The sequence below is a fragment of the Podarcis liolepis genome (genome assembly GCF_965112155.1).
Source record: "Podarcis liolepis genome assembly, chromosome: 5".
NCBI classification, from domain to species: Eukaryota; Metazoa; Chordata; class Lepidosauria; order Squamata; family Lacertidae; genus Podarcis; species Podarcis liolepis.
In genome coordinates, this window is record NC_139556.1 from 101,897,964 (window position 1) to 101,910,642 (window position 12,679).

At 48.8% G+C, this 12,679-nt stretch overlaps 1 protein-coding gene across 4 annotated transcripts in view; it reads left to right on the forward strand.

Moving 5' to 3' along the window:
* Positions 1-6,423: 6,423 nt before the first annotated feature.
* Positions 6,424-12,679, forward strand: part of TP63 (tumor protein p63) — a gene marked incomplete at its 3' end in the record, with an annotated part of 94,500 nt that continues 88,244 nt past the window's right edge. For all 4 annotated transcript variants that reach the window (XM_083504207.1, XM_083504209.1, XM_083504208.1 and 1 more), the window contains exon 1: positions 6,424-6,616. In XM_083504207.1, the coding sequence (XP_083360333.1) occupies positions 6,575-6,616 (42 nt within the window). In that variant the 5' untranslated portion in view covers positions 6,424-6,574. The remainder of the gene's footprint in view (positions 6,617-12,679) is intronic.

Below are 12,679 nucleotides of genomic sequence, written 5' to 3' on the forward strand. Positions count from 1 at the left end.
TCTTTCCCAACATCAGGGTCTTTTCCAGGGAGTCTTCTCTTCTCATGAGGTGGCCAAAGTCTTGGAGCCTCAGCTTCAGGATCTGTCCTTCCAGTGAGCACTCAGGGCTGATTTCCTTCAGAATGGAGAGGTTGGATCTTCTTGCAGTCCATGGGACTCTCAAGAGTCTCCTCCAGCACCAGAATTCAAAAGCATCCATTTTTCGGCGATCAGCCTTCTTTATGGTCCAGCTCTCACTTCCATACATCACTACTGGGAAAACCAGAGCTTTAACTATACGGACCTTTGTCGGCAAGGTGATGTCTCTGCTTTTTAAGATGCTGTCTAGGTTTGTCATTGCTTTTCTCCCAAGAAGCAGGCATCTTTTAATTTGATGACTGCTGTCACCATCTGCAGTGATCATGGAGCCCAAGAAAGTAAAATCTCTCACTGCCTCCATTTCTTCCCCTTCTATTTGCCAGGAGGTGATGGGCCCAGTGGCTGTCCTCATAGATTTTTATTATTCACAGTCCCCTTTTTAGGGTCAAACTCTCAGAAGGTAGCTTGCAAAATTAGAAGCAAGCGTAAGAGCAGTTACATTACAAGAAAACATTGCAGTGCAAAAAAAGGCAGTGTTGAAAGTTCCGCAAAAGCACCTTCAGTTTAAAATGGAGGGAGTCATCTGGCAGATGTGCGCTCCTTGGGATCCTGGATCAGAAAGAGATTTAATCCCTTTAACTGCACAGCCTGGTAGTGGTCAGGCAGATGCCTGGGGAAGCTTCAAGTAGGATATGAAGGCAGCAGTGCTTTTCCGCTGTGACTCTCCAGTATTCACAGATAGACTGCTTCTGGACATGGATTCCCCATGTCCACCTAAATAGCCACTGGTAAACCTATCCGGTGCTAATTTTTGTCCAGTCCCCCTTGAAAGCTGACAGGGCCACGTCCTGTACCAACAAATTGCATCATTTTCAGGTGTATGCCATGCCAAGGGGTATTTTCCCTTGCCTCCCTCTTGTAAACATTTTGCAGTCTCCTGCTAGAGGAAGGCGCAGGTTTTAGACTTGCCTTTCTGTTCCTGCTCCGGACTCCTGGGTTCAGCGTGTGCTCAGAGAGGCAAGGAAACCTGCCGATCCCTAAATTGCTAATGCTGCAATTATTAATGCTGTAATTATATTTCGGAGCGTGCAGTCCCAGACGTGGACAGCATGAAATCACTGCATAAAAAATGAAAAAAAATGAAAGGCCCCCATTGCTTTATGTTCCAGTGGGTTATGTTCCCTCCCTGTGACTGTTTCTGGTTCCCCCAACTTCTGAAAGAGAGAAAGAGGCGTTATCCAATTGTGCGGCCACAAGGAGAATGGATCCTGCCCCCAGCTGCTCTTCCTGATGGGGAAAAAATATTTTCTTTGTTGTTTTGAAAAATCAATCCCTAGCAGAAGCCCCTTCCTGTAACCTTCCTACAATGTGTGGTTTGGCTTTATGGTATCCTGACCTACCCCAAGGGCTCAGGGTGAGTGGCTTCTCTGCAGACATGAAAGGAAGGCAGATCTTCTTGCCCCGGGGGGTTATTAGTCCTTGCAGCCAAAGCTTGCTATTCAGTTCTGGGGCTAAACCTTCGGCTGCTCAGACAAGGACCACCAGGTGCTGCTGATCTTTTGCTTGCATTCTTCCCACAAAGGCCTCTGGCTGGCCACCGCGAGAACAGGAAGCCATACTGGGCGGGCCCAGCAGCAGGGATCTTGCGGTGTGTCTTAGAGCACGTGCAGAGTGCCTTTCCTGCACTGGGAAGCCAGCATTGCCCGGCCCGTCTATTTCAGATTAGAGAGAGAGAGTTTACTGCTTTTTTTTTTGCTTTTTTTTTTGGTCTTAGAAATGTATTCCTCTGGGTATGCTTCAGCCCTGGGGTGAATTTCAGCATTGCTTGTGATTCTGAAGTCAGGGGTGCTGAGAGTAATTATGGATGGAACTTCTTGTTTTAAATATAAAGATACCTTGATGGTGTGCAGACATTTGCTGTGCAGGGGCTGTGTGAGAGAAAAGTCTTTTCTTTTCTTTTCTTTTCTTTTCTTTTCTTTTCTTTTCTTTTCTTTTCTTTTCTCTTCTCTTCTGTTCTCTTCTCTTCTCTTCTCTTCTCTTCTCTTCTCTTCTCTTCTCTTCTCTTCTCTCCTCTCCTCTCCTCTCCTCTCCTCTCCTCTCCTCTCCTCTCCTCTCCTCTTCTCTTCTCTTCTCTTCTCTTCTCTTCTCTTCTCTTCTCTTCTCTTCTCTTCTCTTCTCTTCTCTTCTCTTCCTTAAAAGGAAAGGCTATACAGTGGACACTAGGTGTGCGGACGTGATCCATGTGGGAGGCACGTTCACAACCCGCAGCGTTCACAACCTGCAGTGGCGCATCTGCGCACTCGTGGGTTGCAATTATGCGCACGTGCAAAGCACAATTTAATGCTTCTGCGCATGTGTGACCGCCGAAACCCGGAAGTAACCTGTTCTGGTACTTCCGGGTTTCGGCGGTCTGTAACCCCCCAAAAACGCAACCTGAAGCGTCTGTAACCCGAGGTATGACTGTATATGACTTGCAAATCTAAAGTTTATGTAGACAAGGGTGTCTCCCTGCTCCTCTCTGCTTCTGGATCCCCCAACTTCTGACAGAGAGAAAGAGGGGTTATTCAACTCCGCACCCCCCCCCTTGGCACCCTTCACTGGCAAGGGCTCCCTGCAGTGAGGAAGGTGTATATAATGGCCACTTAAATAGATCTGCCCTGAAGAAGAAGCAGATCCACTGGCGGAGGGACGGAGGGTGTGGTGGGTGCTGTCTGCCCTGGGTGTCATCCCTGAGGGGGGGTGACATTGCCCCCACCCCCTGGAACGCTGGTCCTGTCCCCGCTGACGGCTAGCCCTGCCCCTGGGTGCACATCATGGGTGCTGCTCCTGGTGTCAGAGCAGCTAGCTCCACCTCTGAGCAGATCCAAGATCTCTGGCTTAGAATCTAATAATAATAATAATAATAATAATAATAATAATAATAATAATAATTTATTTATACCCCACCCATCTGGCTGGGTCCCCCTAGCCACTCTGGGCAGCTTCCAACAAAACACTAAAATACAATAACCTATTAAACATTAAAAGCTTCCCTAAACAGGGCTGCCTTCCGATGTCTTCTAAAAGTCTGGTAGTTGTGCTTCTCTTTGACATCTGCTGGGAGGGCGTTCCACAGGGCGGGTGCCACTACCGAGAAGGCCCTCTGCCTGCTTCCCTGTAGCTTTGCTTCTCGTAATGAGGGAATTGCCAGAAGGCCCTCGGGGCTGGACCTCAGTGTCCAGGCAGAATGATGGGGGGGTGTAGACGCTCCTTCAGGTATACTGGGCCAAGGCCGTTTAGAATCAAAGATGGTAGCGTTGGAAGAGACCCCCCCCCCTCCGGGGTCATCTAGTCCAAAATCTCTGACAGGTGGCCATCTCAACCTCAGCTACGTAAACTCCAACGAAGGAGGGTTTACCTGGGGGCTCTGAGTTTGAGTTAGGGCGCAGGGGCTCCTGGTTTCCAATCCTAGGGGTGCTTAGGGAGATAAGATGGCTTCGCCATAGCAGAAAAGGACCAAAGCTCAGTGCCAGAGAGGTTTCTTTGCCCGCAGAAGGTGGCAGGTTCAATTCCCAGTGGGATCTCCAGGTGGAAGATGTATAGCAGATTTCTTTGATTCTGGATCCAGCCTCAGGCGTCCTTGAGTCTGCCCCTCATCCAGTGCCAGATTTACGTAGAAGCTAAACAAGCTATATTTTAGGGCCCCACTCTCTTGCCCACCCCCAAATTCTGAGTCTCTGTAAATTGTGTTTCTAAACTTTTGTTATTGCCAAACGCCAATGCGTTTGCATTATTAAGTTTGTTATGAATATAAAATCAATTTAAGTTAGAGCTTAATAATTATTTCACTATTAATATAATTCTTCTTAATTGTATTTCACTACTAATATACAGTGGTACCTCGGGTTACATACACTTCAGGTTATAGACGCTTCAGGTTACAGATTCTGCTAACCCAGAAATAGTACCTCGGGTTAAGAACTTTGCTTCAGGATGAGAACAGAAATCGTGCTCCGGCGGCACATTAGCTAAAGTGGTGCTTCAGGTTAAGAACAGTTTCAGGTTAAGAACGGACCTCTGGAACAAATTAAGTACTTAACCTGAGGTACCACGGTACTTCTTAATTGTATTTCAGTTCAACAATTACTTTGATAAAATACATATTTTGTTATGTGCAAATGGCTTTAGATACCTGTTAGGTCCATCAATGACCATCTAGCATGTATTCAACACAAAAAACAGCAACAATTTGTTGTTGGCAAAGGACAGCGGGACATATAAAGGGCCCCATTGCCTTCAGGAGATGAGAGCCTCATCAAACCTAAATCTGGCGCTGCCCTCATCATTTAACCCTCACAACAACCCTGTGGGGAAGGTTAGGCCAAGAGGACCTGACAGGCCCAGTGAGCTTCTTGGCCGAACGAGGATTCGAACCCTAGTCTCCCAGGCTCTAGTCCAACACTCTAACCATTGCACCACACTGGCTCTCAAAGCATGCTTGTTGCAGCAGTCTCTGAGTGATATTCCAGACAGAATTGTTATTTCTTTTTTGCTGTAATCTTTACAACAGCCCAATAAAGTCTGCCAGTATTTTCCTCCATCTTGCCGCTGAGTCTGAGAGGTGACTTTCCTCAGGCCAAGTGCAGAGTTCACGTCAGAGGTGAGATCTGGGGGAATTCCTGGCCTGTTGCTCATCATCTTAATGAGTCGGCTGCACCAACTCTTACTAACGCTCATAGTTGATGAAATGCATTTAATGAAATGTGTATCTGCGCATATTATTATTACGTCTGATGCGTCAGTGTAATAATCTAGGGATACGAGAGATGTCTCTTGTCAGGGACGTTGGTCTCCTTGCAGACTTGTAATAATGGGAGTCAGTTTCGTATTAACACAGATCTCTTCACCGGGAGGAAAGGAAGTGTGAGGAAATTCCAATATATATTTAAATGGCCGTTATTCTTATTCTTATGAGCTGTAAGGGTTGTAGAGCACTACCCCAAAGAGCCAGCTATTCTGTTTCACTTAGTGAAGAATCGTGTGTCATCCGAAAGCTTGTGTGTGGTGCCCATCCCAGTCCTTCCTACTGTTTCTGGATTTCTCTGTTCCAAACTGAACTGTGCTGTGCAGCACCCAGTTCCCCTTCCCAGGAGTAAATAAACCCTCCCTCGCTTGTCTCCCACCTTCCAAACCCTGAGGACCCATTATGAGTTATACTTCAGTCAAAGAAAGTCAGCCTCTCCTCTGCTGTCTGGCATAATATAGAGATCCTTGCTTGGCGTCCGCTGTTTCCAACAGGACTCTGGATTTGACTGGACCCCCAACTGATGGCCACAGCGGCAAGAGACCACAGAGAAAGCAACACCTGCCCCTCCGTACTTGTGCACCCCACCTCCCAGGAACTGGTGCCAAAGGTATATTGCTCCTGACACTGGAGGTTCTTTTAGCTGCTGCAGCAAATAACTATGGGTGAATAACTTTTGAACAAGGCTTTTTCTCTGGCTCTTGGTTCTTATCCCTGTCTCCATTTCCAGTGGGAAAGCGCTGAATTGGAGCAAGCAGCACTCGGGATGTACTGAAGATTGCCATTTGTCCCGATTTACCACTAAAGAGCAGTTTTCTGGGGAAAAGCAGGGCGAGGGCAAAATCACTGCAACCCACTTTTTCTAAAGGATGGGGCAAGCAGAAGTCTTCATTGCTGAAGACCCCAGGAGGGGAGAATATTGCTCTAGTGCTTGAATTCTGCTTTGCTGCTTTACCATAATGGGCATCCGGTTGGTCCCTGGGAGAACAGGATGCTAGACTAGACAGGCCATTGGCCTGATCCTGCAGGCTCTTTTTATGTTCTTATGGTCTAACCAGGAAAATGGGAATGGCAGATGCTAGATTTGCGACCCACTCTTGCCTTAAACGAGTTGTGCGGCTTGGTTGGAGCATTTTGCAAAAATAAATACTGAACATTAGGCACCATTTGTTTTGTACGAAGTTTAACAAAGTTGTCGGGATGCTGTTGCTTCTCTGCCTGCTTTTTCCTTCCAAACATTGCAAGAAGTGACCAGGAAAAGCCTCTCCGTCCCTTCCAAGCTCTTTTTACGTCCCGCCCTCTGTCTGGCTTGCTCCCTCTTTCTCTGTCTCCCTCCCTCCCTCCCTCTCCCTCTGTCCCCTCTTCTTCTCCTCCTTTCCTTTTTAGAGATTGGTGATAAGGATTCCTTCGCCACTTAATGAGCTGGGAGAGGCCTCCCTCCATTGGAGTGGAGCAGCCCAGGTGTGCAACATTTTGACAGGTACAGCCAAGCAGGTCCGCCCCACACCCACACCCCCCTCCTCGCCCGGAGAGGTATATAAGGCAACCTTAAATTATGTAGAGGAGCACACACTCTTGTCCTGACAGCTTGCAAGCGGGATCGCCCACGTTACCCCAGAGGGTCTTATTGGGGGTGGGGGGTAACTGGTGGAAAGGAACAGCACCCTGGAGCCCGAGGAGAGGACAGCAGCGCTGCTTAACCTCACTGCTAACATGTTGTACCTTGAGAATAATGCCCAGTCCCAGTATAGTGAGGTAAGGAGACATTGCAGGTCTTTGCTAACGTTTCTCTCTCTCCCTTCCTTCCAGGGAGAAAGTCTAGGACGCTTTAGAAAGCTTTCTTTTCGCCTCCCCTCCCTCCCATTTCATTAACTGGGGCAGAGGTGGTTAATATTTGGGTTTTGGACAGTGCTGAGGCATTTTGAGAATTGCAATAATGATAATAAATAAATACCCAAGTTTGTAGAAATTGGGTGCTTTGGTCTCTGTTGTTGACTGTAAACCATTGTAACTCTCTTTCTGTTGCCACAATAGATGATTGGGTGCAAAGAAGCACATTGCGGAGGACTTGACTAGGTTTGAAAAGCAGTGCAAAGAGAGGTTCTTTTGGAGACCAGATTGCTTGCAGATAGCGAGTTAATGGAGCTAGTTTTCCGTAAGGTGGCTAATTATCCCGTCCAGGCAGAGAAAAGCCCTTTTTGAATCTCTGTCAACAAGCCATGCATATAATGCGGCTGTAATGTGTGTGCTGAGCATCACCTGGGTTCCTTGTTTACAGAGCCATTATTTCTGTCTGGGTGCAAGCGGGAGTCTGTGTGCGCAGAGCATGCACGCAAAATGTTGGACTGATCTGAGACTCGGGACGCTTGTTCGCTTGTGTGTGTGTGTGTTTATGGGGGAAGCTACACATGGAGGAAGTTAGCCCTTATGTTCCAGGTTGACAACAATATTAGCTTACATTCCAGAGGAGAGGGCAGCTGTGTTGACACGCCATCTGAAAAGAGGAGGCAGCGGAACCCTGTGATTTGAGAAAGCCTCCCGGAGGAGGGAAATCTCCCTGCAGCCTGCCCAGATAGTTTAATAATAATAATAATCATCAGTGGGCCCATTTGAGAACAGAATTTAATTTATTTCTTAAATTTATATCCTGCCCTTCCTCTGGTAGCTGGGATAGCAGTTGTCCTAGAGTGTGTCGATGGAAAGGAGAAATGGTTCAAGAAAGCAAATGTCTGTCTTGGCAAATTTCTTTTTGTGCAAACGGCTCCAAACAGTTGGGCGAGCATTCGTTGGGCACGGGTGGACTGGAGAAGCTTGGAAGAGGCTTAAGTAGGAAGGCTATCGCAAGGGGGCCCCTGCTGGCTTACCCCCTTCTCCATCCAGCTAGTGCCTTGCTTTCTCTCCAGATTTGGCCAGGCAGAGATGCCTCTTTGTTCAGCTGTGATTTTTTTTCTGGTTACGTTGCTCCACGCCTCAGTTGCCCATCTGTAAAATGGAAAGATCACCCAATGTAGCCAAGTGAGAACACGTCTTCTGACCCTGATTCTCTGGGGCTAGGGCTGGAGGTACATCTAACTCCATCCTGGACTGGTCTTGGCAAAATTTACCCAAGAACCAAGCACAGCATGGGCGCTCTATGTTGATGGCCTCTTGTGTTGTGTTTTTGGAATAATTCTGCTTCTCTCCTGCATCTCCGCTGCCTGTGAGGAGTGAATCTATCTGTCGCTGTTTCTTGCTCCCCATTGTTCTTGCGTCTCTCACACACTGGTCAGGTCTGATCCACATCCATTACCTCTTTTCAGAAGAGAAGGGGACTCCATCACATCTGAATCTTCCAGGCTATCTTCCCCTTGTCCTCCTGACGCTTCCCAATGGCCCTTCAGTCACCGGGTTCAAATGTCTCAAGCATTGCAGAGTTAGCGGCGTCCCTTTGTTGAAAAAGGGAAGCTTCAGCTCTGTTTCAAATTGGACAGGGCTGCTTTCTTTCTTTCTTTTAAGTGTTGATACCGTGCAGGCCTCGCAAAATACTTTTGGTCTTTTGATGCTACTCTCCTGGTGTGGAAAGAGGAGCATGAGGAGGAGGGGGCTGGATCGAAGCAAACGGTGTTCATTTCTGCTTCTGAACCACGATATCCATAATTAAGAAGAGAGGGGGCAGGGAAGCCGCTTTGCAGTTTGAGAAAATTACATGGCGGGGGAAATCACAGCACTTTGTGCTATTTTTTGCAACAGTTTGGCCCTGGCACCATTTTCTTTGCAATTCCGGTGGGACGTGAAAATCGTGTAATTCCAAATGGTTGACATTGTTCCGGAGTCCTCGAAGCGGGTGACAGAAACCGAAGCGAAAATGCTGATTTTTAACAAAGTTTTAGGAATGCTGCCTCAACCACCCATTACCACCACCGCCCGGCTGTGAAAATATCCAGACTCGGGGGCCCAGGGTTGCACAACCCATCTCTTGTTTGGGCCTGAGGACTTCCTTTCAAAGATGTCTTCTGCATGTTGAGTGTCACCAATTGCTGGACCACCTTTCAGAAGAAACCTACACCTGGCCCGAGAGGGATTTTGCCATCTTTTAAATTTGGAGGAGCAAGAAGAGGAGATGGGTCAGGAAGGGTGGAGCGGAAGGGCTGGAGTGAGGGGAGCTGGAGAACTTTTGGAGGTGGGAGACAGTGGATAGAAGCTCTGCCCAGATGAACAAAGCTCTCAGTGGCAGCTAGCTAGGATGGCTGACCTCTGCCTCCACAGCTGAAGGCAGCAAACACTTCTGAAACCCAGTTGCTGGAGACCACAGGAGGAGAGAGGGCTCTGGGGCCCGGATCCTGCTTGCAGGCTTCCCGTGGGCACCTGGTTGGCCACTGTGACTGTGGTCCTTTCTTACACTGTTTTTATGCTCTGGTGGGGCTATAAGAGGTCAAGGAATAGGTTTGAAGGAAAGCTTGGTCATCTGGCCTACTGAGGATCAGTGGCTGTGGCTCTTTACAAAGTCATAAGGCCTACAGAAAGGTGGGAGAATGGGTGTCGGCTTCTTAGTTATGGCTGGGGGTTGGTCTAGATGACCCTTAGGGGATCCTTTCCAGCTCCACAATTTTCTGATTCCATGATTCAGTTTTTGCAACTCCTACCCTTCTGGCTCCCACTGCCTCTTCTTCCTTGTGACTCATTCCTCTCCGGCCAGGGGTTTCCTGTGAGTGAGTTCCACCCGAGAGCCTGGGAGGCAGAACTGTTGTGCAAGTCCTAATGAAGGGCCTGTGGAGAACAGAGCCCTCCCAGGTACCTCTGCAGAGGAGAGGCCTTTGCACTCCCTTGTGCTCCTTGGCCACGCTCCCTTCGCCGGCGAAGTCCAAATCCTGAGCGATCAGCTGGGCTGGGGGTGTCCATAGAACACGCCGCCCCTGCTGTGTTGCACCCAAAGAGCTCAGACCGCAGCAGCAAAGTCCCCTCATGAAGGAGAAGGCTATGAATGGCTACAAGACGCAATGGCTGTGCTCTGCCTCTTCTCAATGCCAGTTGTTGGGGAAACTCTGCTTTTAGGTTTCCCATTGAGGAAACCATGGCTTGCAAGTTTCCCATCTGGTTGGCCTTTGCAAGAAACAGATGGGCCACTGGCTTGCGTCGGGGCTATCTTCTGATGCTCAGATGGAACCTCCAGCCCCAGAGGCAGTCTATCGAGATTCCAATGTTGCTCGGGGCATTTGGCCCCTGTGAGAATAGTATGGTGGACTAGATGGGCCATTGGCCTGATCCAGCAGGCTCCTCATGTTCTCCTGCAAAGTTCATGGAGTCCAACGCTGAAAAGTGTGCCTCCATTCATGTGCCAGAGCTCAGGGGCTGCTGATGTCATAGAGGAAGAAGTGAGGCAAGATGCAGGCGGGTCTGGCCTGTGCCAGACAGACACCCGACTCCTCCTTGGCCCTGACTCACACAGAGCAGGGTGCCGGCGACCTGAGTTGCAGCCGTTGGCCAAGTGGAAAGGGGGGAAAGCGCATGAAAGCCACTGGGCGTGAGGCACTGAACTCCCTCACCCCGCTGAGCATTTGGCGTGGTTAGGCAACAGGCAAGACATCTGCCACTTTGGTTGGTTTCTTTAATGCTGGAAGGGGGGAGAGCTAGGGAGGAGATCTACAGGCTGCACACGGTGTGAAGGGAAGGCTCCGCCCTCCTCTCCCTGTGTCTTCAGGAGGTTGTTGAACCCGGGACACCTGACACGCAATCCTCTGCAGCGCCATTTTCCCAGGGCTGTTGTGTACAGCAGTTTCCGAGAACGTTTGTACGCCCCGGTGCTTGGGTAGCTTACAACATGGAGCCACAGCTGTCAGCTTTTCCCTTTTCTTGTGAGGAATCCTATTTCGAATAAGGGAATTTCCCTTAAGAAAGGGGAAACGTTGACAGCCAAGCATGGAGTGCACAATTGCGGTCCTTCGAATGCTGCTCCTTAAATCCCCGTATCAAAAGAGTTGCTTGTGCTAGGCTCGAAATGCAGGCCACCTATCAGAATCCTCTCTCATAAACAACAACAACAACAACAACAACAACAATAATCCATGCGCAAGGAGCTAAAGGAGAACCTCCATGGTCAGGGGCAGTGAAGACCTCCAAGTGCCAGGGGACACACACTGCGAGGAACGCCTTCTGCCTCCAGGTCCTTCTCATTGACTTTCTGGAGCGGGGGCATCTGGCTGCGCACATGGGAATTCAATGTCCAGACTATAGATGGATCCTCTTGGTCTCGCTCCACAACAGACAAAACACACAGAGAGACATTTGGCTGAGTGTCGGGCGATGTTCCTGCATGGGCCAAACCTGGCCTTAACCTGCAAACCGGAAGCAGTTTGTTTTCTAGTGCAGCTAACTTTCCCCCGCAAAAATCCATCGCCTAGCCAGACTCTTTCCTGTGACTCTGGACTTAATGGTGTTCATTCTCAGACAACCGTCTTGAGAGGCAGTGTGGGATAGTGGTTATAACAGGGCCTTTCTCAAACTCAGGTCCCTAGATGTTGTTGGACTGCAACTCCCATCATTCCTGACCCCTGTCACAGCCTCTCATCTGCACCTACCTCACAAAGTGGTTGTGTGGATGAAATGGGGGGGGGGGTACCATGTGTGCCACGTTGAGCTCCCTGGAGGGGGAAGTGGGGGTTAAAATGCAATAATACAATTCAATTGCAATACTTAAAAGTATTTTAGCTTTAAACTCGAGGGCTGCTTTCAAACGGCTATATTTGGGAGAGAGAGAAAGAAGTATGGCGAGGAAATCTACCTGCAGCCAGGTTGCAGACAGCTCTCTCCACCCCTCCCTCCCTCCCCTCCTCTTCTCCCCCCTCCACCCCCCACAGCCCATGTTCTCTGGCCCCTTTCCAAGGGGGAAGGCAGTTCTGTCTTCAAAGGAAGAGACTTAACCAATCATTCAGTGGAATGAGTTCCACCACCATGAAGGTGCTGACAAGGAAATTATTGCGGCTATACAAACACTGATGCTCCTTCCCTCCTCCTTCTCTCCTCTCATCCCCCCCCCCCCGGCCTGGCTGTTCGAAACGGACAAAGGAAGCTGAGCGTTCAAAATCTGGGAAGGACCCACTCTGACCTTAAACTGGGTACCGTTTCCTTTTATGATCTGGAGCTGCATTAACTGCCATGTTGTTTAATTTTTGCTCTGGAATCTCTCACCCATTCCATAGCATTTTTTAGTTGCTTTGCCGATTTTTTTTGGGGGGGGGGGGCGGAGGAAGCCAGTTGCCACTGAAGCACATTTTGGTCTCTATTCCGCTTGTCTTTGGCTCCTCTGGACTTTGTGCCTTTGTGCTGCCTTCGGAGAAGCCTTGCACTCAGAATCCTTCCTCGTCGCAAGTGCAATAGTCCCAGCTCCTTTTCAAAGACGGTTGCCATGTTGGTTAAGCTGTACAGATGGAGGCTGATTCTTGCCAGGCAGTCAAAATCTGGCTGAAGCAGTCTTTACTGGTCAAGCACACACTGTAAGACCTGTTATGGATCTGGGTGTTGCCTTGCATTTTGTACTTTGCATTCTGCACACCGTCATATGCCAAAGGTAGAACTGCGCTATGTTCTGCAGATGGCATCAGTTGCTCAACTGCATCAGTGCAGCTCAAAAACAAGCATTGGGATGGGAGAATCTGACAATTGCAGCCGCTCTTTGCTTCTCATTTTCCCAAACTTCGTGTCCAGTTCTCCACAGTTCCACATCCGTTACTTTTTTAAAGAAAAGTCCTCACACAAAAAAAATGATCAGCCTTTTGGTGGCAATTTTCCCCAAATATATACAGATGTTCGCATGCAATTTTGCCTAATGGGCTCATTTTTCCA